The following is a 24,327-nucleotide window of genomic DNA, read 5'->3' as shown; positions in this document are numbered from 1 at the left end:
CGCTGTTCCCATGACTCCGACTCCTGCCATTGCCATGTTATACAATGCTTCTCTTGGATCCCCAGGAGGTGGCCTAGACGCAAGGATGAAAGCCTGTGTTGCCATGTACCTAGCTTCTGGTGTTTTTGGGATAATGTTTCCCCTTGTGTCAATTGTCATAAAAGACATGTCGAGGTTTTGAACTAGATTTTCCCTCTCTGACTCAGGTATATTTTGCAGCCGAGATCTCGCTCGCCTTCGAGCTTCTCTATGACTATCTCCCGAACTTCCTGATTGTCGACTTAGATCTGCTCGGCGCCTGCTTGACGCAGAGGCTGCCTCCTTTCTTCTGGCCAGCTCAGCTGTCCGTTTTTCCAACTCTCTGCTTACGCGAGCGAGTCTGTATTGATAAGCTTGCAATCTTCTGCTGTAGCAGTCGTGGTCATTGGTTCTGAACCATCCATGGCTTTCGCGGCTCTATCCCACGCTTCCTGCGGGAGCTGAACTCTTAGACGTGGAGTGGTCCCGACATATTTAGTGCCTAGACCTCTTCTGAGATCAGCGGGATCAACATATGGGTTTCCCAAATCGTCGAAAGCCTCTGACGTCTCCGGTTCTGTTCGGTTTGTTTCCTCTATTGCATAGACCTGATGATATTTTGAATGTTGATTTTTGTCAGGATTGGTGACACCATCATAGAGATCGGTGAAGACCTTTCCAATAACAGCAGATTTGTCGATGAAGTTGAAGCTGTCGACGCTGTCGAAGTCGCTGCTTATAACAGAGTCTGCAGATGACTCGAAGGATATGTCGCCGAAGATTTTGGTGAGATTTTCGCTTGCCTTGGTGTTGATGAAGCGTGGCGACGAAAACTCTTCATCGCTTGACGAAAAGTCGGAATCGATCGCTGATAATTCCGACGAGATCGGAACTTCGAGACGATAAGATCCTTTCTTGTCGACGCCAAATCGTAATTCTCCGAACGTCATCACGATGGGCTCCTCCAGATACGCACATGCATCCAAACGGGAGGGCGGGTGAGGAATAAAATTGACTAGATCAGTTTCGACCTGTTTACCTCGATCCATCATAGAGAAATCGACGATCGCGTTGCTTGCTACCGACGAAGTCGACGATCTTGAACGTGCCATCGATATCAGCTCCTTGTCGCCTCTAATTCCCACAGACGGCGCCAATTGACAAGGGATTAACTTGTCAATGCCTACGTATTGTAGACTAGGGTTTTGTTAGAAGTAGAGGGCAAGTAGATCTTGAAAGTTTCAGCCGAAAAGTAGTCGATGATTGTAAAACTAGGGTTGTGTTGACAGTAGATTCGATCCTTTCTTTGTCCCTCGACTCCCCTTTATATAGGAGGTGGAGCCGAGGATTCGTAATACACAAGCTACAGAGTCCGGGAGGGTTTCTAACCCGTCCCGTGAAATTAAAAGTCTCTATATTTCCTAATACATCTCTAACTTTCCTTAACACCAATTGGGCTTCCGATCTTTGTATTCTTCGACTTGTGGGTGGGCCTTCAGTAAACCCTAGGTACCATCTTCGGCAGGCCCATTGGGGATGCCTATGTCAGGTACGTCACGTTTGGAGGAGTGGAGGTCCCACGAAGGATTCCCCCTGCCACGAAGGCTCACCCTATTCTCTGAGCCACACCCACGAAGGATAATGGCCATTTCCTTATGGTTAGCTTTTCCTCCGCTCCGGAGATGGCAAGCTCCACAACCACTTCACAAGCTCCACGAAGGAGAAGCCCGGGCCTCTTCACAATCTTTCTTGAAGAGATCACCAGGGCACCAACCGCCAAGCTAACTAGGAGGTCTCCCTCCAAGAGTAACAAGCTCACGGTCTCTCACTCGAACTAATAGTGGTGGAGAGCTCAACACTATGCAATGATGCAAAGCAAGAACACTAGAGGTGTTCAAGTCCTTCACACTCAAATCCCACCCAAGCAACAAATGCTAGGATGAGATTAGAGAGGAAGAACAATGGGGAAAGTCAACAAAAGACTCCAAGATCTAGATCCACAGGGTTCTCCTCACTTAGAGGAGAAATTGATTGGTGGGGATTGTAGATCTAGATCTCCTCTCTCAAATCCTCAGGAATGGACAAGAATCATGGGAGGAATCAAGAGGGGAAGGTAGTTCTTCAAATAGCAACAATGGAGGTGAAAAAGGGGAAGGACTTCCTCACCTCAAGGTGGAAGAAGGCTATTTATAGCAAGGGAGAAAAAATAACTGTTGGGGAAAAAAGACACAAAAGACGCACAGGAAAAATCGGCCCAGCCAGTTCACAGGCCGGCCGACCGGACCAGGTGCCGAGGTGGCCGGTCGGCAGTCCGGCCCGACCGGGGCACAGACCGGCGGGAGGGAGCAGGCCGCGCGGAGAGGCGAGAGGGCCGCGCTGGTGGGAGACGGCCCATCCCGATCGGGAGGCCGGTCAGGCGAGCCGCACGCCGAGCGGGCCGGTCGGGCGCCGGGAGCTGGGCTGGACAAGCCCGGGAGCCCCCCCAGTACTCGGCCCGGTTGGCACGAGCACCATGGCCGGCGGCTGGGCCGGTCAGGCCGGTCGGTTGGCTGGCCCTTCTCTTTCTTTTTCTTTTTATATCGCTTTTTCCTTTTCTTAAATAACAAATGCTCCCGAACTCCGATTTGAATGAAACCAATTTTGTTTGAAAGATAACAACAAATGCTATCCTATAGAAAGTGAAAAACACACGAATCTGTAGGAGGGGATTTTATCATGAATATAAAAGGTAGAACATTATATCATAAATAACCGGTAAAATCACCCAACCTTGAAAATGCCATAGAAGAGTCATACGAACTCCATTTTCGATGAACTTGGGCTTGTTGTAAAGCTAGCAACAAGCTCAGGAACCTCACACAGAGAAACACCAAGAAGCAATAGGGATATGCAAAGTATGCAAATGATTGAGCTCCCTAAGACGATGCGATCAAGTTACCCAACCGAAAGCCCCTCTTAATAGTGCGGCTATCTATCCTATAATCTGGTCTCCCATCAACCACCTTGAGACCGGTAAAAGGAAAACCTATCAAGGCCATACCTTTGCCTTGCGCATCCCGCTTGATCTTGATGATAACTCTTCAAGCTCCACTCAAGCCGGAATGCCTCACTTGATCATCATTGCTAAGTGAAGACTCACAAATGCTCCCCCATACACCATGGTGAGAAAGCTCCATTGATGCACATCTTCACATATCCATTATCACCAAATGGACGGCAAGCTTCAAGCATGTGATCCACTTGAGATGCTCATCTTGAACTTGCCCAACTCAAACTTGTATCTTCTCATACTCTATCATAATATCTTGAGGTGTATAAAGAATTCTTCACTTGGAATCAAGCTCTCAAGATCTTGATCATTCATTGCTTATCACATAAGATAGAGCATGGCTAATATTGAGTTCCACATAAGAACTCCATCTTCATTTCTTCTTCTTGATCATATCACATATATATGTTCAAATCGATGATCTTGATGCCAATACACAAGGTATATATTTATCTTCATGGCATCCATACTTGAATCCAACACATGGAATACAAGTAGTACCTATGGAATATTCCTTCATATAAACTCAAAGAAAACATTAGTCCATAGGGGTTGTCATTAATTACCAAAACCACACATAGGGGCAATATACCCTTACAACTAGAACGAATGATATACCCCAACTCTCTCATACGGAGAATAATTTTCTCACTTCGCCTTATACCGAGGAGGAAGTAAGAAAAGTTGTTTTCCAAATGGAGCATAATAAGGCCCTGGTCCCGATGGCTTTCCAGCTGAATTTTATCAGTCTTTCTGCGATGTCATCAAGTCTGACCTTCTAGATCTTTTCGCTGTTCTACATTCTGAACAGCTGGAGCTTTTTCATCTTAACTTTGATGAAATTACCTTATTACCAAAGGTTAATGAAGCATAAAGGATCCAACAATACCGTCCTATTTGTCTTCTTAACGTTAGCTTTAAAATATTCACTAAGGTTGCCACGATCAGACTCAACACGGTGGCTGACAATGTGATTAGGCCTTCACAAACTGCTTTTATGCAATGATGAAACATCCTGGAAGGGATTGTAGTCCTCAATGAAACTATTCATGAATTGCATAGGAAGAAATTGAATGGAATGATTTTAAAGATTAACTTTGAAAAAACCTATGATAAGGTTAAGTGGTGTTTCTTGCAACAAACTCTCAAAATGAAAGGTTTTATTATGAGTGGGGTGCGTTGATCAATAGTTTCGTCTCGGGGGAGTGCTGTCATTAAAATCAATGATGACATGGGCAAATACTTTCAAACCAAGAAGGGACTAAGACAGGGAGATCCATTATCGCAAGTGCTATTTAATATAGTGACAGATATGCTTGTTGTCATGATTGAACGCACAAAGTCAGAGGGCCAGATTAAAGGGGTCATTCATCATCTTGTTGATGGAGGATTGTCCATTCTTCAATATGCCGACGATACAATTCTTTTTATGGATCATGACATCAAAAAGGCTCGAAATCTACAGCTAATTCTTTCAGTATTTGAGCAACTATCGGGTCTGAAAATAAATTTCCATAAAAGTGAACTATTTTGTTTTGGTGAGGCCCAAGACCATGTTGCGGAGTATGCTGAGCTTTTCGGCTGCGGGAAAGGCCAATTTACGATTAGGTACTTGGGTATTCCGATTCATTATCGGAGACTAACCAATGCCGAATGGAAAATAGTTGAGGAAAGACTACATATTAGATTAAGCAGTTGCAAATACAAATTACTGTTCTTGGGAGGAAGATTAGTTCTCATAAATGCGGTACTAAGCAACATGGCACTATATATGATATCTTTCTTCCAACTTCCTGGAGGAGTCTTAAAAAGATTGGATTATTTCCGATCAAGATTCTTCTGGCAAGGGGATAGCGAGAAGCGTAAATATCGATTGGCTAAGTGGAGTGTGCTTTGCTGCCCCAAGGACCATGGAGGACTTGGCATCCAAGATCTAAGTTACTTACCGAGGAGGGAGTATGGCAAACACTCCTCAAGATTAAGTATATTGGATCAAAGGCTCTATCTCAGGTTCTTTGGAAACCAGGAGATTCATATTTTTGGGCAGGTCTTATGGATACAAAGAAGTATTTCTTTTCATATGGATCTTTCTCTATTAAGGATGTGTCAGAAATTCGTTTATGGGAGGACAAATGGCTAGGTAATGCCACGCTTCGAGAACAATATCCGGCACTGTACAATATAGTGCGCCACAAAAGCGATACTATCTCTAAGGTGTTGGAAACTTTCCCACCGAATGTGGCATTCAGAAGAAGTCTCATCGGACCTAGGCAAACCTCTTGGCATGAATTGTTACATCGTCTTGAGTTAGTTCAGTTGATGTAGGGGTATGATGTGTTTCGATGGAACCTCACCGGGAATGGTTTATTCTCAGTGGCTTCCATGTACAATGCTTTAATTCAGCCTGACATTCCAGTCGATAATAATTTAAAAATTTAGAAGATGAAGATACCGCTTAAAACGTAAGTGTTTGAATGGTATCTTCGTCGTGATATCATTCTTACTAAAGATAATCTTGCCAAACACAACTGGCATGGAAGTAAAAAGTGCGTCTTTTTCATCACGATGAGACTATTAAGCACTTATTCTTTCAGTTTAAGTTTGCTAGGTCTATATTGTCAGCTGTTCAAATAGGGTCTACCTTATACCCACCACGTAGTGTTGCCAATATATTTGGCAATTGGCTCAATGGTGTGGATGCTAGGTTTAAGCGTCTTATTATGATGGGAGCGATTGCCGTTCTTTGGTCATTGTGGCTATGTAGAAATGATAAGATTTTTAATAATGTTTCTTCCTCTTTTATGCAGGTCATATACCGGTGCACAGGTACGCTCCGTTCATGGTGCCACTTCAGCGTGTGGAGCATCGAGACCTCTTTACGGAAGTGTCTTCATGGTTGGAGGATACGATAAGGGATATTTTTTTCCCAACATGGGCGGCAGCGTGATCTACGCCTGCATAGCTCGTTGTTTTTATTTTTCGAGAACTTGAATACTTGCCTTCGGATTTCAGTGGTGTTTTTGTAACAGATATTTGTGCAGCTGTGTGTATCTTAGCTATGCAGAGACCGAATCTATTGCTCAAAGTAATAAAGTGCCCATTATCGAAAAAAACTGTTGTCCATGTCCAGCCTCCGATCAATCCAGATGTGCCACTTTAACAGGACTTCAAAGCTTAGACCAGTTTTAAATTGCAAGAACCGTCCGCCCTGATGACAGCCTGCGATCAAGAATAAGAATCTTACATTTATTTTACATCTTTCGGCGAGTGCCCGACCAAGACGAGGCGACCGAACAAAGCGCGTCGGATGTATGACTGAATGGATGCTAGTCGTTGGTACCATGAAGTTAGCATATATTAACAAGGTGAAGTCTCCTACCACAGCTAGCGATTGACTCATGCTATCATGGAGACTTCCCCACTCGTGATGCTCACTCTCCTACTGGCCTGCTGGTTTCCCCCGGCCAAGGCAGTGCCATCCCTACAAGAACAAGCTGGAGCGCTCCTTGCCTGGAAGGCCACACTCCAAAGCCAACCAGCCCAGCTGCAATCCTGGAAAACGGGAAACACTACCACTACATGGCCCTGCAGCTGGTACGGCATCAAGTGCAGCAAGCATCAAGCATGGCACCAAGAGGTGGTGATCACCAAGATCTCTCTACGAGGGCTTCGGCTCAAAGGGGAGCTCGACGCCCTCAACTTCACGGCGTTGGCAACCCTGACGAGCATCCAGCTCTCTCACAACAGGCTCACCGGGAGGATCCCTCCAAGCATTGTGTCGCTCAGAGAGCTCCGCTTCCTGCTTCTTCAACGCAATCAGATAAGGGGCTCTTTATCACCTGCTTTAGCATCCTTGACACAACTGCGCTGCTTGATGCTCCAGCAGAATCAACTCTCCGGTGAAATACCAAGGCAAATAGTACAACTTGAGGGTCTTGTGACGCTCAACTTGTCTGCCAATCACTTTTCCGGTCCCATCCCTAGTGAACTAGGCTACCTAAAGAAGCTTCTTAGGTTAGATTTTTCCATCAACAACCTCACAGGCCCCATTCCAAGAAATTTAGGGAATATTACAAAACTCACTATCTTGTACCTTTATAGTAATCAATTATCTGGATATCTTCCTCGGGAACTAGGTTACCTTGTGAATTTAGAAGAGTTGGATCTTAGCGATAACGAGCTGATGGGTTCCATCCCCAATTCCTTTGGGAGTTTGATTAAACTCACTGGCTTGGCCCTATGGGATAACCAACTGTCTGGATGTATTCCTCAAGAACTAGGTTACCTGGTTAATCTAAAATTGCTGTATCTTAACAGCAACAAACTCACTGGTTCCATCCCCAATACCTTTGAAAATTTGACAAAGCTCACTTCGCTCTACCTTCATGGTAATAAATTCTCAGGGTATCTTCCCCGAGAAGTAGGTTACCTGGTGAATCTAATAAAGTTAAATCTCAGCTCCAACTTTTTCATGGGCTCCATCCTTGATATCTTTGGGAGATTGATTAACCTCACTGGCTTGTACATGTGGAATAACCAACTTTCTGGACGTATTCCACGAGAACTAGGTTACCTGGTGAATCTAAAAGAGTTAGATCTTACCAGCAACAAACTCATGGGTTCCATCCCCAATACCTTTGGAAATTTGACTAAACTCACTGGCCTGTACCTTAGTTATAATCAGTTCATGGGTTCCATCCCCAATATATTTGGAAACTTGTCTAAGCTCGCTATCTTACACCTTGATGACAATCATTTTTCCGGACATGTTCCACAAGAAATTGGCACCTTAATGGATCTTGAGGATTTGGAGTTGGACAGTAACAATCTCTCGGGTCCCTTGCCACCAGAGTTGTGTGTTGGAGGCCATCTCAAGTATTTAATTGCATTTGATAACTACCTCAATGGACCTCTGCCATCAAGTTTAGTACACTGCACAAGCCTAGTTAGAGTACGTCTAGAAAAGAATCAAATTGAAGGAGATATTTCTGAGTTGGGAGTTCATCCAAATCTTCTTTATATGGATATGAGCTTGAATAAACTATTTGGGCAATTATCATCTCGGTGGATGGAAAGCCGTAATCTTACCATGCTACGCCTCTCAAACAACAACATCAGGGGGACAATACCCATAAGTATGGGGAAACTACCTCAGCTAGGGCTACTTGATCTTTCATCAAACAAGCTCGAAGGAAAGATTCCAAGTGAACTGGGCAATCTAAAAAAATTGTTCAATTTGAGCCTCGCAGAGAATTTTCTCCATGGAAGCATACCACAAGAAATTGGAGCACTGTCCAGTCTGGAGTTGTTGGATTTGTCATCAAACAACCTAAGTGATTTGGTACATGAATCAATTGGGAATTGTTTAAAGCTTCGCTCGCTAAATCTGAGCAGAAATAACTTCAAAGGAAACATCCCTGCCATGCTAGGGGTGTTGCACAACTTACAATACATGTTGGATTTAAGTGATAATTCATTTTCTGGGGCAATACCAAGCCAACTTAGTGGTCTGATCATGCTAGATACTTTGAACCTTTCGCACAATGAGCTTAATGGCTCCATCCCGCAATCATTCCAGAGTATGGAAAGCTTGATATCCATTGATGTATCTTACAATGAGTTGGAAGGACCAGTCCCAGAGAGTAAGATTTTCCATGGAGCTCCAATCAAGTGGTTCATGCATAATAAGATGCTATGTGGTGTAGTGAAAGGATTGCCCCCTTGTAGTAGTGCAACAAAGAGTGAAGGGAAAAATAATGGATACAGAACACTTGTACTAGTCATGGTTCTTGCTCTGGTATTGCTTGTTCTTGTAGCAGCCATATTTATGTTCCAACATGAAAGGAAAAAATCCAAGCCAATTAACACCGATAAAGTAACACAAGAAAAGGTCTTCTCTATTTGGAGTTTTGATGGGGAAAACATGTTCAAGCAAATCACTGAAGCAACCGACAATTTTAGTGAGCTACACTGCATAGGAACAGGAGGATATGGATCTGTCTACAAAGCTAGACTTGGAACATGTGAAATATATGCTGTGAAGAAGATACACATGGTAGAAGATGAGTGTTGCGTGAACGAGTTAGTGTTCAACCGGGAAGTCGAGGCACTGGTGCAGATTCGGCATCGAAACATCGTAAAACTGTTTGGGTATTGTTCCTCCAACCAAGGCAGATTTCTTATCTACGAATACATGGAGAGAGGAAACTTGGCAGAAATACTGAAGGCCAATGAAACGGCAATCGAGTTGAACTGGAAAAGGCGGATATATATTGTGTTGGACGTGGTTCATGCTTTGGCATACATGCATCATGATTGTTCGTCACCTATAGTCCACCGAGATATAACAAGCAGAAATATTTTGCTTGATCAGGAGTTTAGAGCTTGTGTCTCTGATTTTGGTACGGCTAAAATTCTCAATGTTAATGGCCTCAATCTCACAAAGCTTGCTGGGACAAAAGGCTATCTTGCCCCAGGTAAACAGATATCAAACCTTATCAAGTACTAGTAGTTTTTCGGGTTTGGCACTACATAAGTACCTTCATGCATTCTAAATTGTCGTGTATTCTGATCATTATGATGACTTTTGAACTGCATAGTTACACTTATTTAACATTAATTGCAGAGCTAGCATACACAGAGAATGTGACGGAGATGTGCGATGTATACAGCTTCGGAGTGTTGGTTCTCGAGCTATTTATGGGTTTATATCCAGGCGATTTGCTCTCGTCAATCTACTTGATGACCAACAAAAATGGCGTGTGTCTGAAAGATCTGCTGGACTCCAGGCTCGTGCTCCCGGACGCTGAAACTGCTAGGGAAATGCACGGCGTGCTCAGCGTTGCATTTCAGTGCCTGGAGCCTAACCCATTACGCAGACCAACGGCAAGACGTGCAAGTGATCAGTTATCTGCTGGGACTAAGACATGTGAAGATCAACATGTTGATTATCTGCATGTTGTCTTCACTATTCCTGCCCAGTAATGCCTACGGACATATAGATGATAAATTTGTAGTCGTCTTATGTTGTTTCTTCTAAAGCGATTATGGTACTTTTGCTTGATAATTTCTACTTTCATTTTACTTAGTAAGAAAGGTGAAGTGATGTGTTATGGAACCAATGAACTCGTAGTATCATCAATGAATGTATACCGCTAGACGCTAGTAAAGTTGCTATGTACATATAACGAAAGTTGATTGTATTTTCAGCGGCAAAATGTTTCTCTTGCTTCTATCATTTCCACACAACTGTTTTTGCTATTCAAATTTTGAATGTAGTTTCCTTATGTGCGACAGGATTTGGGAAAATGAAAGTTACGGGGAAAACATGCCTCTCGTCTCCACATTCTAGTGAGTATAAACTGGGGCATAAAAGAAAAAATAATCCACAGCCTCATCAGCAGCCCCGTCTCCAGGATTTTGGGGCCCCGGTGCGACAAAATGGGGCCATTTTTTTCAAACTCAATAACTAGTAAAAGAAAATCATTTGCTTACTTAATCATATAACTTTAGAATGTGCTAATCCGTACAATGCTCAGAAATATATCGAGTATTCAATCCAAAAAAAGTAAATATAGCACTAAAGTAATAAACGAACCTCATGTTGTACCGAAAAGCATCATCTGTCGTCGTGGTGAACGAGCAGATGCCATGGGATGGCTTATCTTGGGGCCGAATGGACGCTAGAGGATTCGGGGGAGGGTTTGTGACTAGATGGACGAACTTCCGGATGCTTTCCTCAAGAACTTGGCCAGGGCCAGAGGTAGAAGAAGAAAGACACAAGGATGAACTCGCTCTAGATCACCATGTTCATTGATCTCAAAACAGGTTACAGGTTGTTCTCCCTTCTGTTGATCGCGCGTATGAAAGAGGCTGCCCCCTCTCCTTATATAGGGGAGAGGGTGGCTTACAGAACAAGAAACCCTAATGGGATCTTTGACTAGACAAACTACTTTACAAAGATACTTTATAAAGTTACTTTAATCATAGATGACGCCGGGGTCTTCTTTAAACATGGAGGCTGACGTCCTCCGGCTTCTTTGACCGTCATCCTCCTCTTTGTCTTCTAGTCTTCGTTTAAAGCTACTTTGCTTAGCTCATCCTTGTCCTTTAGCTCCTGACGGAATCTTTGACCAGTCAGTCGGCATGTTCTTCCTTCCGGTGCTCCGGCATCTTTCCTTCCTGGTTTCGGTATACCCCTCTTGGGGATACCGGCTTAGCTTTACTCAGCCAAACTCTATTTTCTTATTCCGGCATGAACATTAAACCGGTATCTTGAAGGGTGAGACCATCCGGTATGGCATATCTTTGGCATACCGGGGGTCATCCCCCCAACATTAGTCCCCGAAGCTGGTATAGTCTGGCGGATTCTATCCAACAGACCATGCCAGGTTTCCGTATCTTGTGATACCGGTTTAACTTTCTCAGTCTTTGGTTCAAATCCGGCATCTTTGCTCGGACTCACATTTTCCCTGCTCGCAAGGCATTCTCCGGCATCTTACTTTCCGGTATCTTGGTCATTAAATACTTCCTCGGCGAAGTCGAGAATATATCGGGTCTCGCGCCTGACAGAGACATGCGCACTGTGACTGTCGCGCCAGTGTCAGTAGTCACTTCCGTTCGGCTTCCGCGCGCGCATTAATTGAGCCGCACCGGATCCCAACCACTTCTCCGGATCCTGTGCGCCCCCCTGTGGCCCTTTTCTTCCGCGCGTGTATGTTCGCGCCACGTGGCCATACGCGAGGCGAACCGTCGCGGCCCATGACTGAACCGCTACGGTTCGGCGGTTCTTGGCCCTACCTCTTTTTCTTTATAAGGGCAAAACCGCCCCTTCTCCTTCTTCTTCTTCGCATTCTCCACTTCCTCGCGCACTGCCGTTCTTCGCTCGCACACCTCCACCGCTCCTCTGCTCGTTCTAGTTTCGCCGCCCAGCAAACCCTTCACGAGCGCACCGCCAGACGCCGCCGGACTTCTCCGCGGGACAAACTTCCGCGGCGCTTCCTTCTCCGCCGCGACATTGGAGCTTCTTCAAGTTCCTCCCCACCTCGCCGTCGCCGGACTTCTCTGTTCACTTTGAGCCTGCCCCGACGCCGGCGGTTACTTCCCTGTGCGACTCTGCCGCCCCAGGTTAGTCCTTTTTCCCATTTGCTCTTCCTTTACTCGCAGTTCAGATCTTGAGTTGAAAACATATTTATTTTTTCCTTTTCTTTGGTTTTTCTGTCCTTCGTAGATCTTCTCGCGGGGGTAGTTTTTAGGGAATCTGTTTTTTCCGAGTAGATACCAAAAACCTCTTGAACCCGAATGTCTTCCGAACAATACGCTTCCTCCTCTTCCTCCGGTAACCCGGAAGATCCCGCATCTGACGGGGTCAGCGCTGAACTTGCGCGGACGGAAACCGAGAGCTCCCAAGAACAAGATGCCGGAAGCTCCAGCCAAGCTTCCGGCACCAATCTTTCCGAGGTCACCCGCGGAGCCTGGATGGGCTCCAGCGTCAGCCAGTACGAAATCGACTGGTTATACCGGTCCCGGAGGATTCCGGAAGGAGTTTCCTCCCGGATTCCCGGCGACGAGATTGAGCCGGTGCTCGAACCCGGCGAACGTGTTGTCTTTCTTGCTCATTTTGAGCGCGGCTTCGGCCTTCCCGTTTCCTCCTTTTTCCGGGATTTCCTTGACTTCTATAAACTCCAACCTCACCATCTTCCTGGCAATGCCATCTTCTATCTTTCTTGCTATGTCACCTTCATGGAGGCATATATCGGCATTCGTCCCACTCGTGAGACGTTTGCTCGATTCTTCGCCCTTCGGATTAATTCCGTTCAGGGCGTAGATATTCCTCCTCCCAAACCTCCCGTGCAATGCGGGTCTTGCATCATTGGCTCTCGTCAAGCGAGCCCTTTCTTCAAATTTTCCGGTCTCGAGTCATGCCAGTTATGGCAAGGGACCTTTTTCTATGTTAAGAACACCGGCGCCGCGGATCTCATAGATCTGCCTCCTTTTGATCCGGCGCCGCCCGCCAAAACTAACTGGAGCTATAATCCGAAGGAGTCTCACAACGAGACAAACCGGATCATACGCTTCATGAAACAGCGCATGAAGGACACCGACCTCTGCTCCGACGATATCATCCGCACTTTCATTTCGCGCCGGGTGCTTCCTCTTAAGCGCCGCGCCCACAAGATGAGCGAGATGTATGGTCCCGGCGATCCTACCAAGATCACCGGCCTGCCTCTCAGCAAGAGGGACGTCGTCCTCAAGGCCAGGCAAATCTGCCAGACCTCCATGCCGGAAGACTGGGAATGGGGCCTCCGGCCTCTTAGCTCTACTAACCCCCCGACCCAAGAAGTAAGAAATTACACAACTCGGGTCGGTTTTGCCGGTAACTTTTGCATTGCGACTGACCTCTTTTTTCTCTTTTGTTTTCTCAGGCCAAGGACCGCTTCCCCCGGATCGAATCCGACAAGCGAGGCCGCTGCCGGAAGCGCGGTCTCGACAAGTTTGACCCCGACCCCGTCATTTTTTGGAAGGATTTAAAGATGGGCCGGACTCCTGCCGCGCGCCTCGGCAAAGCCCCGCCGGAACCTTCCGGTTCGTCTGATGAGTTGACCATTCTTGAGGTAGCTTTTCTTTCATTCCTCTCATATTTTTTGCTATTGTCCTTCTGTAGATGCACCCTCAGCCAACCTTAACCCACAGATCCATGAGCATGCGACGCCGCTGCAGGCCGAGGCCGGCAAAGAGTTTGTTGACAAACTCATGGCCCAAGGCCAGAAGAACAAGACGCCGGCCTCTGATGCCGGCTCAAGCCAAGCTCCTCCCGCCAAACGCTTCAGGACCGAGCCCGTCGCGGGCAAGGTCGTTGCCATGAGGCGCCGCAAGCAGATGCCGACGGCCACCGGGTAAGGCTTCTTCTTTTGCTTGTTCTATTTCCACCAAGTTCTTTTTCGGTTGCTTTTTCTCAATCTTTCTTTCTTTTCTTTCTTTCAGCCCCGCGCTCAAGCTTGGCCCCAGGCCTGAGGGCTCTGCCGGCTCGGCCAGGGCCTCGACTCCTCCTCCTCACTCCAGTCCGGTACCATCTAGTGCCGGCAACATCTCTGCCTCCCCTCTGGGGGGCACAACAAGTTCGGGGCGCGCGGCCCCTACACCGCCAAATCCCCGCGCGGAGGAGGGCCTTGCCTCCCCTCCAGAAACTCAAGATACCGGCGCCAGCAACATGGGCGCCGGAAAAGACCCTGTTGGGCAGGCGGAACCCTCTGTTCCTCCCGCCCTCGAGAAGAAGAAAAGGAAGAAAACTTCCTCCAAGCCAGCGCCGGAAGCTTCCGCGCCGGAAACCTCTGCACCGCCACCGCCACCGGAAACCTCTGGTCCCCAAGCAACCGGGCCCACGCCAACGCCTCCACCGACCCAGGAAGCTCCCGCGGCAGCGCCTAAGCCGCCGCCGGCGTCCCTTAAGCCGGGGGCGTCACGCGGAAAGGGTGCGGACGGCAGCTCCTCAGGCGGCGCGCAGCCATTGGTGCTGCACACCGGTCCTGCCGCCATGACGGTCCAAGACAAACCTTCCGGCCTTTTGGGCCGGATCGTTGAGCTTAAACGCGGAGGCCAGGACTTGGGGCCTCTCCTTCCTTACGCCCAGCGCTGGAACGCTGCTGACATCTCCGCAGCTACCCGCGGCATAGGGAAGGACCGCCTCCCGGCGCCAGATCCTGCCGGCCCTCGCTCAACTGAAGAACACTTCACGCGCCTCAAGCGCGCCGTGAAGGAGTTTGACAGCGCGTGGTACGACGCCACCGCCAACGTAGTGGTAAGTTTTATCAATCTCTCATGTAAATTTTCTTGATGCCGGTTTTCCTCTTTCCCGGATCTTGTCTATCCTCCCAGTCCCCGAGTTTTGGGTTTAGAGTGCAACTCTGAGCGCGAAACTTCCTTTTTAAAGAACTTCCCAACCGGCATCTATCTCTTAGTGCAAAACTCTTTCTTTAAAGATGCCGCAAACTCCCAGTCCCCGAGTTTTGGGTTGAGAGCCCGCTCTTAGCGCAAAACTTACTAGAAATGCACGAAACCGGCATCACCAGTCCCCGGGTTTCGGGTTAAGATCCTTTGTTCTTCACTAACATCACTTCCTTAAACAGAGCACGGCCGACGCCCGGAAAGCCCTCTTTGAGGAGCTTCTATGGGAGCACCGGAGCCTTGCTGAGGCGCACAGCAAGTGCCTAGGTAATTTCTCGCACCTCCGACATCTTTTCACCGGAATGTTTTTCTTTTCTTTGTGACTTACAAGTTTTGTGCACAACAGCTGTTCCGGAAGCCTCCATTGAGGCCCTCAAGGAGCAGGTTGCCAAGCTCCAAGGTACAACTTCTATCCGGTTGACTCGCTTCTCACTTGCCTTTGTGTTTTGCTAATATCTTCTGTTCCGGCTCTTAGCTGAAAAGGAGCAGCTCATCCGGGATCACCAGGAGGCCTTGAGCGCCCAACAGGATATCTCCAGAAAGCTCAAGGACCAGGCTATGCAGGCCGGAGCCCGGTACGCTAAGGAGCTGAAGGCCGCCGAAGCTGCCGCGGAGGCCAGGCTAAACGAGGCGCTGGAGGATGCCGGCAATGCCAATGCGGTGTTGCAGGCAGAGCTGGAGGAGGGCGCCAAGGCGATAAAAGCAGCCGAGGGCAAAGCCGCCAAAGCGCACAAAGCTGCCGCGGAGGAGGCCAGGAAGGCCCAGAAAGCAGCCGAGAACGAGGTTGCGCGGCTGAAAGCGGAACAGAAGGAGTACGACCTTCTGGTCACGCGGACTGACGCGCTTGCCCTCCGTAAGTTTCTTTTTCTCTCTTTTCCGGTTTCTGCTTAGAAGCTTGCCTGTTCCGGTATCATATACTTAGCTTTTGTGTGTCTCGCAGGGCTCTTTCCGGACTCCCAGGCCCATGCGATGAAGAAGGTTGCGGAGCACCGGGCAAAGCAGGCCGGCGCCAACTTGGGTGCACCTTGGGATCCCTACGATCACTTGGTTGCCCTAAGCGCGCGGATCTCCCACATGCGCTCAGTGGATCGGAATCTTTCCGACATCCCTGAAGTAGCCTCCCAACTTTTCAAGACTCTTTGGCCTGGTGAAGTGGTGCCGGATACCTTCTCCCTGATCAGCGACCGGTTAAAGGGTGCTTGCAGAAGGATCCGGGAGTGGCAGTGCTCCGCTGCACGCGCTGGAGCGGACTCTGTCCTCCGCGTCGCCTGTTCCTGGTACCCGGAGCTCGACCTGGATGCCCTCACCGGAGTGCGCGAAGGCGCGGAAACCGATCTGGACCCGATCCTTGCCGCCAAGCGGCAGGATCGCGCGTACCGTATCGCGGAGTACGCCGAAATGCGCACCTTCATTCCTCCCCCTCACGGCGTTCAAGATTATCTTGATGAGGAGGAAGATGAAGCCGATGAGGAGCCTCTCAATGATGCCGGTGCTGGCGACGCTCCTCCGGAAGCTCCTGCTGCCTGATTATCTACTTTGAGACATAACCTGCTATGATGTTTGGCCCTGCGTGGCTTAAGACAATATTCTGTTAAATTCTGCCCCGGTATGCCGGGGCTTATGATGTAAAACTTTAAATCTGCTCATGGTTGACGTACAACATTTTGTGCCGGTAAGTTATACCGGTAGCCAATTATCTTAAGTTTGCCTTAGCATTTTTGCGTTTTGGTTCTGCTTTTATCCTGTACTGCAAAGATTTCCAGATTGCCTCTGCATCCAATTCGATGCACACTTGGTTCTTTTGCCTTGGCTCTGCCTGCCTTCTTTGGGCGTTCTTTGGCGTATGAGCACAAGGTTCTTTCACCAAATAAGCATTTTCTTGAACTTAGAAACAATTCGAAATTTTGCAAAAAACCGGTATAACCGGGGTTAGTTAAATTTTTCCGGATTGTTCTTTCCCGGTTTCCCTCTCCACAGTTCATGTGCTTATCCCCTACCGGTTTATCTTGCTTGCCATGAAGCCAAGTTATGGACGACAGCAGAGTCGAAGACTCCGGTAGGGTTTAGCACACTACTAAACCGGAAAGAAAAAACGTTCAATAAGCAACCGGCAACGGAAAAAATAGACATGTTTCATGCAATTCTAACAAGACAAGTCCCCGAGATTCATTCGAGGTTCCGACATCTTTTTATTCATAGCATATATAAGGTACAAAAAGGAACTTCTTACACCACAACTTCAAGAGTAGAAAGGACGCAACAAGGCTACGTTCCATGGACGTTTGGTCTCGTCTCCGGACTTGTCCGCTCTTCCCTTCTTCCATTCCTGCGCATCGATTAGGTAATATGCATCATTGTGGAGAGCCTTGCTCACAATGAAAGGTCCTTCCCACGGAGGGGAAAGTTTGTGCCGGCCTTCAGTGCGCTGCACCAGGCGTAGCACCAGGTCCCCTTCTCGGAACACTCTTGGATTGACCTTCCGGCTATGATAGCGTCTGAGGTTTTGCTGATAAATGGTTGTTCTTGCCAAAGCTAGCTCTCTTGCTTCTTCTAGCAAGTCCACATCATTTTCTCGGGCCTCCTTTACCTCTTCTTCGGTATAGAGCTGCACCCTTGGGGAATCATGGAGAATGTCGGTTGGTATGACCGCTTCTGCTCCATAAACCATGAAGAATGGCGTGTATCCGGTAGACCGGTTCGGAGTTGTTCTTAGACTCCACAGCACTGATGGTAGCTCATCGATCCAACATCCCGGCGATTTTTCCATTGCATCAATGAGTCTTGGTTTGATACCGGAAAGTACCAAAGCATTCGTTCTCTCAACTTGACCGTTGCCTTGCGGGTGCGCCACTGAGCACAAATCCAGCCGGATGTTTTTGCTTTCACAAAATCGCTTGAATTCTCCTTGGGCAAAGTTTGTGCCATTGTCAGTTATGATACTGTGTGGGTATCCATATCGCAGGATTACATCTTTCAGGAATTTTACTGCTGTGTGGCCATCACATTTTGCGATAGGCTTCACTTCCAGCCACTTGGTGAACTTATCCACCATTACCAAGATGTGGGTCATGTTTCCCCTTGCGGTTTTGAACGGTCCAACCATGTCCAGGCACCAAACAGCGAAAGGCCAAGTTAGCGGTATGGTTTTTAAGCCGGATGCTGGGGTATGGTTTTGCTTAGCATACCTCTGGCAGCCATTGCATTTCCTTACCAAATCCTCAGCATTGTCCAAGGCTGTGGGCCAGTAGAACCCATGCCGGAACACTTTTGCTACCAACGCCCTTGAAGAAGCGTGGTGCCCGCATTCTCCTCGATGAATTTCCTCGAGCATTTCTCTTCCTTCTTCCGGCTCCACACATCTTTGGAGGACACCGGTAACACTTCTCTTGTACACTTCGCCATTGATGATGGTGTAAGCTTTGGACCTTCTTTGTATCCTTCTTGATTCATTTTCGTCAACCGGCAAGGTGCCGTTGATCAGGAATTCCTTAATAGGTTCGACCCAAGATGGTGCCTCTTTAACCACAAACACCGGCATGTCTATGTCCATGCTATCCACAAGCATTGCCTCTTCCGGCATGGGCGTCGCAGTCCCCGAGTTTACCGGTACAGTCCCCGAGTTTGCCGGAGCAGTCCCCGGGTTTCCTTCGTCAATCTCCATTGGCACCACATGTGATTCCGGTACAAAAATTGATTCCGACTCCGGACTTGGCTTGATTGATGGAACTCTCAAGTGTGCCAGAGCTATCCCGGGAGGAATTTCTTGCCTGGATGAGCCTAGCTTGGATAAAGTATCCGCGGCCTCATTTTCTGCGCGCGGCACATGGTGAAACTCACACCCTTCGAAGAATCCGGCAATCTTTTGCACATGGAACCGGTATGAGGCCATGTTGGCATCTTTTGCGTCCCAATCTCCGGAACATTGTTGCACCACAAGATCTGAATCACCATAGCAAATGATCCTGAGTGCCCCGATTTCTTTTGCGACCTTGAGCCCATGTATCAGAGCCTCGTACTCAGCGACGTTGTTTGACGCCCTGAAGTGCACTTGTAAAACATACCGGAGGTGATCTCCCTTTGGTGAGGTGAGTACTACACCAGCACCTAGGCCCTCCTTGAGCTTGGATCCATCAAAATGCATCTTCCAGTACTCTATTTTTTGTTCTGGCGGCTTGTATTGTATCTCCGCCCAATCGACCAAGAAATCAGCTAAAGCTTGCGATTTTATGGCATCTCTTCTTTCATATACCGGTACATACGGTGATAGCTGAATTGCCCATTTTGCAATCCGGCTGCTGGCATCCTTGTTGCCCATGATATCGGAGATGGGTGCCTCACTCACCACCTTCATGGGGTGTTCCTCAAAGTAATGCTTGAGCTTTGTGGCGGCCATGAACACGCCATAAGTCATTTTTTGGAAGTGTGGGTAGTTTTGTTTTGACGAGGAGAGCACCTCGCTCAGGTAGTATACCGGCCTCTGGACGGTTTTTCCTTCCTCTTCTCTTTCCACCACAACCACAACACTAACCACCCGGTTCGTTGCCGCTATATAAAGCAACATAGGTTCTCTTTCCAAGGGCGAGGCCAAAATTGGGGCCGTTACGAGCATGTTTTTCAATTCTTTAAACGCTGCGTCTGCCTGTGTGGTCCAGACGAAAGTATCCGATTTTTTCATCAAAGCATAGAGTGGCAAGGCTTTTTCTCCCAGCCTGCTTATGAACCGGCTTAGCGATGCCAAGCTTCCGGTAAACTTTTGCACGTCTTTCAGTTCTCGCGGGATAGTCATTCTTTCTATCGCCCGGATCTTTACCGGATTAACCTCAATGCCCCGGCTTGACACAAGGAAACCAAGCAGCTTGCCGGCAGGAACACCAAAGGTGCACTTTGCCGGATTGAGTTTCATCCGGAACCGCCTTAGGTTATCAAATGTTTGCCGGATGTCATCGATTAAGGTATCTTTTACTTTAGTTTTTATCACGATATCATCCACATAAACTTGCACATTCTTTCCGATTTGATCAAACAAGCATTTTTGCATACAGCGCTGGTACGTTGCACCAGCGTTGCGCAAACCAAAAGGCATAGTAACATAGCAGTAAGCCCCGTGCGGGGTAATGAACGCAGTTTTTATTTGATCTTCTTTTTTCAGAGGGATTTGATGGAAGCCGGAATAGGCGTCTAGGAACGACAACAACTCACACCCAGCAGTAGAATCAATCACTTGATCGATTCGGGGCAAAGGGAAAGGATCTCTTGGGCAAGCTTTGTTGAGGTTGGTGTAGTCGATGCACATGCGCCACACCTTGGCAAGTTTTGCCTCCAAGTTCTCATCTTTTTTCTTCTCGACCAACACTGGATTGGCCAGCCACTCTGTGTGCGTGACCTCCACGATGAAACCGGCAACCAACAGCTTTGTTACTTCTTCTCCAATGATTTTTCTCCTGTCTTCAGCGAACCGGCGCAAAGGCTGCCGCACCGGTTTAGCATCCTTCCGGACGTTTAGAGAGTGCTCAGCCAGCTCCCTCGGAACCCCTACCAAATCATCAGCAGACCAGGCAAAGATGTTCCGATTCTCACGGAGGAAGCTGACGAGCGCGCTTTCCTATGCTTGGCTGAGGCCGGCACCGATACGGACGGTGCGCTCTGGGTAGGCCGGATCCAGCACAATGTTCTTTGTCTCACTTGTCGGCTTGAATGCCGGTGAGTCCAAGCTTCCACTCATTGCCGCTAGGCTCAACTTTGAAGACTGTGCCAGCGCAACAGCAGTTTGCATTCTCTTTTTCTCCTCCGCGATCACCAGCGATTCCGCTAGGTTTGATCCGGCAGACGCTGTTTCCATTGAGACTTTGTAGTTCCCCACCACAGTTAATGGTCCACGAGGTGCCGGCATCTTCATCTTGAGGTAAGCTGTATGGGTTGATGCCATGAAAGCTGCCAATGCCGGTCTCCCCAACAAGGCATGGTAGGGACTATCTAAGTCCACCACCTCGAACTCAAGGTTCTCAACACGACAATTGTCGCGTCCTCCAAACGACACATCCACCCGAATTTTTCCTATCGGGGCGCAAGACAGACCGGGAACAATCCCATGGAAAGTTGTGTGAGTAGGCTGCAGCATGTTTTCTGTTATGCCCAGCGTACGCATGGTGTGCTTGTACATGATGTTTATGCTGCTACCATTGTCTATCAGCACCTTGCTGAATTTTACTCGAGTTTCCGGCCCCTTCATGATTGGGTCCACAACGAGAGCGTAACCACCCGGATTCGGCATGACCTTGGGGTGATCCTTGAACGACCAGATGATTTCCTGATCTGACCACAGCATGTATTTTGGAACTGCCGGCATCACGGCGTTTACTTCCATGGAACGGCGATGCACACTTTGCCTGTCCATCGGCTCAGTGACAAAGACAACCATGCACAAGTGTGGGTCTTCATAAACATTCCGGCCTAAAGGTGCCGGTGGAGGTGGTTGGTCATTGTTTTGCTCCACCCGGTTAACCTGCTGGTACTGCTGCCTGTTTGGCTGAGGCTGAACCGGTAGAGCATTTGCTCCAGTAAGCGGTGGTGGAGGTGGTAACTGCTGTTGTTGCTGCATGGGGCCCCCTGGCGCCTGCGCATCTTTTACCGCTCCCCTTTGCATCAAGAATTTGGTCCAAGAACAATCCTTTGTCAAGTGGTTCAACGGGTGATCCGGATTCGGCGTGTGCCACCGGCAAGGTTGGTCCATGGCGGCTTCCATGGTGTACTTCACGGGTTCCTGCCAGTTCTTTTTCTGGCCCCAGGGTTTCTTTTCTACCCACTGCTTCTTAGGACCCGCCCATGGCTGCGATCCGGTTTTCTGTCTCTGACTGCCGCTGGCGTCAAAATTTTCTTGCACGGCAGCAACTTGCTGCGATGCATATCTTCGATCCGGGAAATCTTCCCTTCTTTTGTTGTTCCGGTTATCCCGGTATTGCTGCTGATGCGGATTCGACTGCTCCGGCTCAGCTTGCACTGCCGGCTGCATTGGGTCTCCCAATGCATAGCTATCTGCCACACGTATCATCTCTGCCAAGGTTGTGGGCATGCTTCTCTGCAGCCTTTGCCACAAAGGCGATCCTCTCCGGCATCCTTGACTGAACCAAGCAATGGCTTGTGCCTCAATCACTCCTTCACATGTATTTCTCATTGAGTTCCACCGGGTGAGATAATCCCGGTCTGTTTCTCCTGCACGCTGTTGGCACAACGCAAGTTGTTGGGGCCGGTTTGGCCTCTTGTAGGTGCTGCTGAAGTTGTTCACAAATGCTTCTTCAAAGTCCAACCACCCGTTAATGCTTCCTGCCGGCAAGTTGTTAAGCCAGATCCTCGCAGGACCCACGAGGTAGGACGGTATGATTCTTACCGCCCAACGCCGGTTCACTCCACCACCAGCCACATAAACAGCTGTGACGTAATCAGCCAGCCAGTCTTCCGGCTTGGTCGTCCCGTCATACGTTCTTGTGTCCCGGGGCAACTGGAAGTTGCGCACCGGTGGTTCTTCTCTCATGATCCGTGGACCAAAACACCTTGGGCCAGGAGGTCCCTCACATTCAACTATCGCGGAAAGATGTACCCTGTCCAGCCTGTGCCTCGCATCCCGGTCTGTCAGACATCTTTCCCCCAGGCGTTCCCCCAAAGGGTTTCGCTGGACTCTTGTTCGTTCCACCTCGGAATCCGATTCATCATACTCTTCCAGTTCCGCGGCTCTTGCCTGCCGGTATCCTGGTGGCGGCATGTCTTCATCCACGTATGCCACCCTTGCGGCTCGATAATTTTGCCCGGTCTCATATCTACCGGCATGATTGTTTCCGGCATAGCCTCCCTTGGCGTAGCCTCGATCTGCCCCTTGGCTTTTTCTACCGGCATCATGTTGCCCGGCTTTTTGTTTTCCGGCAAGAACTGGATCATACACAGTCATCTGCCGTGCGTTCTTTTCCTTTCTTTTGTCCGGATGAGGAGACGATGCCTGCCCTTGGGACTTGCTTCCGGCATTCTTTGTTGAACGCGCGGATTTTGAGGCCACTGCCTCGTTCAGCTTAGCCAGCTGCTCAGCATTTTGCTGCTCAATAACTTTCAACAGCTCTTGTACACGTTCTTGCTGCTTTGGCAACTCGTCACCGGAAAGAGATTCACATAATGCTACTGCAGCTTTAGCGGCTTTTATAGTTTTATCCGGACTACTGTACTTAGGCTTTTCTATGATGCTCACAGATACAGATGCACTCTTGCCGGTAAGAACTTCTCTGCGCAAATCCTGATCTAGATTGCGAGCCTTAAGCCGGTTTTCCGGCATCCTAGCAGCATGAGCACTAACTGAAGCAAAGCCATGGGCAGCGTTGTACTCACGTAGGGTCAGGTTCAGCTCGCGCTGCACCCGGATGATGTCGGCGCCGCCGGTAAGCAGGGCCTTGCGCGTGGCCTCCAGCTCCTCCTGAGTCTTTGCCGGGTCGATGTTCTGCGCGATGGGCGTGGCCAGCGTGTTCATCGCCGCTTGAAGAGGTGTTGCCGGTGGTGCTGATGATGCTCCCGCGACGCCAGCGTCACGCTCCAGCGGCGGTTTTGCCACGCGGGTCGATGCCGCACGTTCAGCTCCTTCCTCCACAGCTCCCTTGCCGGTGTTGACCGCACCAGCCATCATGACATCCACGCTGCCGGCGGCGCGGCCAGCACACAGCCATCTTGGCGGATCCGGCGCCACCAGCACCGGCGAGAGATGCTGGCGCACAGGGACGGTGCCGAGGTAGACGCGGATGCTGCCGAACTCGATGGTGCGGCCGTTCTGCGGGAACTTGCCGCCGTTGGCGAAGCAGCCAGCGTTATCGTTGATGAAGTCCATGTTGTAGATGCGTTCCACGAGCGCGGACACCGTGCGCTCGCCGTTGATGTCGAGGATGCCCGCCCGAATATGAACTCCAGCAAGCGCCACTTCATGCCCCACGGTGGGCGCCAACTGTCGTCGTGGTGAACGAGCAGATGCCATGGGATGGCTTATCTTGGGGCCGAATGGACGCTAGAGGATTCGGGGGAGGGTTTGTGACTAGATGGACGAACTTCCGGATGCTTTCCTCAAGAACTTGGCCAGGGCCAGAGGTAGAAGAAGAAAGACACAAGGATGAACTCGCTCTAGATCACCATGTTCATTGATCTCAAAACAGGTTACAGGTTGTTCTCCCTTCTGTTGATCGCGCGTATGAAAGAGGCTGCCCCCTCTCCTTATATAGGGGAGAGGGTGGCTTACAGAACAAGAAACCCTAATGGGATCTTTGACTAGACAAACTACTTTACAAAGATACTTT

General features: G+C 48.9%; 1 protein-coding gene across 1 annotated transcript; it reads left to right on the top strand.

Moving 5' to 3' along the window:
• Positions 1–6,464: 6,464 nt before the first annotated feature.
• Positions 6,465–10,160, top strand: LOC127299130 (uncharacterized). The gene is made up of 3 exons (XM_071820580.1): positions 6,465–7,410; positions 7,627–9,543; positions 9,693–10,160. The coding sequence occupies exons 1-3, from the start codon at positions 6,474–6,476 to the stop codon at positions 10,049–10,051; spliced, it is 3,213 nt and encodes a 1,070-aa protein (XP_071676681.1). The 5' UTR covers positions 6,465–6,473; the 3' UTR covers positions 10,052–10,160.
• The last annotated feature ends 14,167 nt before the right edge of the window (positions 10,161–24,327 follow it).

The sequence above is a fragment of the Lolium perenne genome, chromosome 5 (genome assembly GCF_019359855.2).
Source record: "Lolium perenne isolate Kyuss_39 chromosome 5, Kyuss_2.0, whole genome shotgun sequence".
NCBI classification, from domain to species: domain Eukaryota; kingdom Viridiplantae; phylum Streptophyta; class Magnoliopsida; order Poales; family Poaceae; genus Lolium; species Lolium perenne.
The sequence above is the reverse complement of the archived record's forward strand: the minus strand, read 5'-3'. Positions and strand labels throughout refer to the sequence as shown.

What these genes read in the sequence shown, in the direction of transcription:
- LOC127299130 (XM_071820580.1), top strand. Translation starts at nt 6,474, where the DNA reads ATGGAGACTTCCCCACTCGTGATGCTCACTCTCCTACTGGCCTGCTGG. An exon ending in ACTCACTGGTTCCATCCCCA is followed by an intron (nt 7,411 to 7,626) that starts ATACCTTTGAAA and finishes GACGTATTCCAC; the next exon opens with GAGAACTAGGTTACCTGGTG. An exon ending in AAAAGGCTATCTTGCCCCAG is followed by an intron (nt 9,544 to 9,692) that starts GTAAACAGATAT and finishes CATTAATTGCAG; the next exon opens with AGCTAGCATACACAGAGAAT.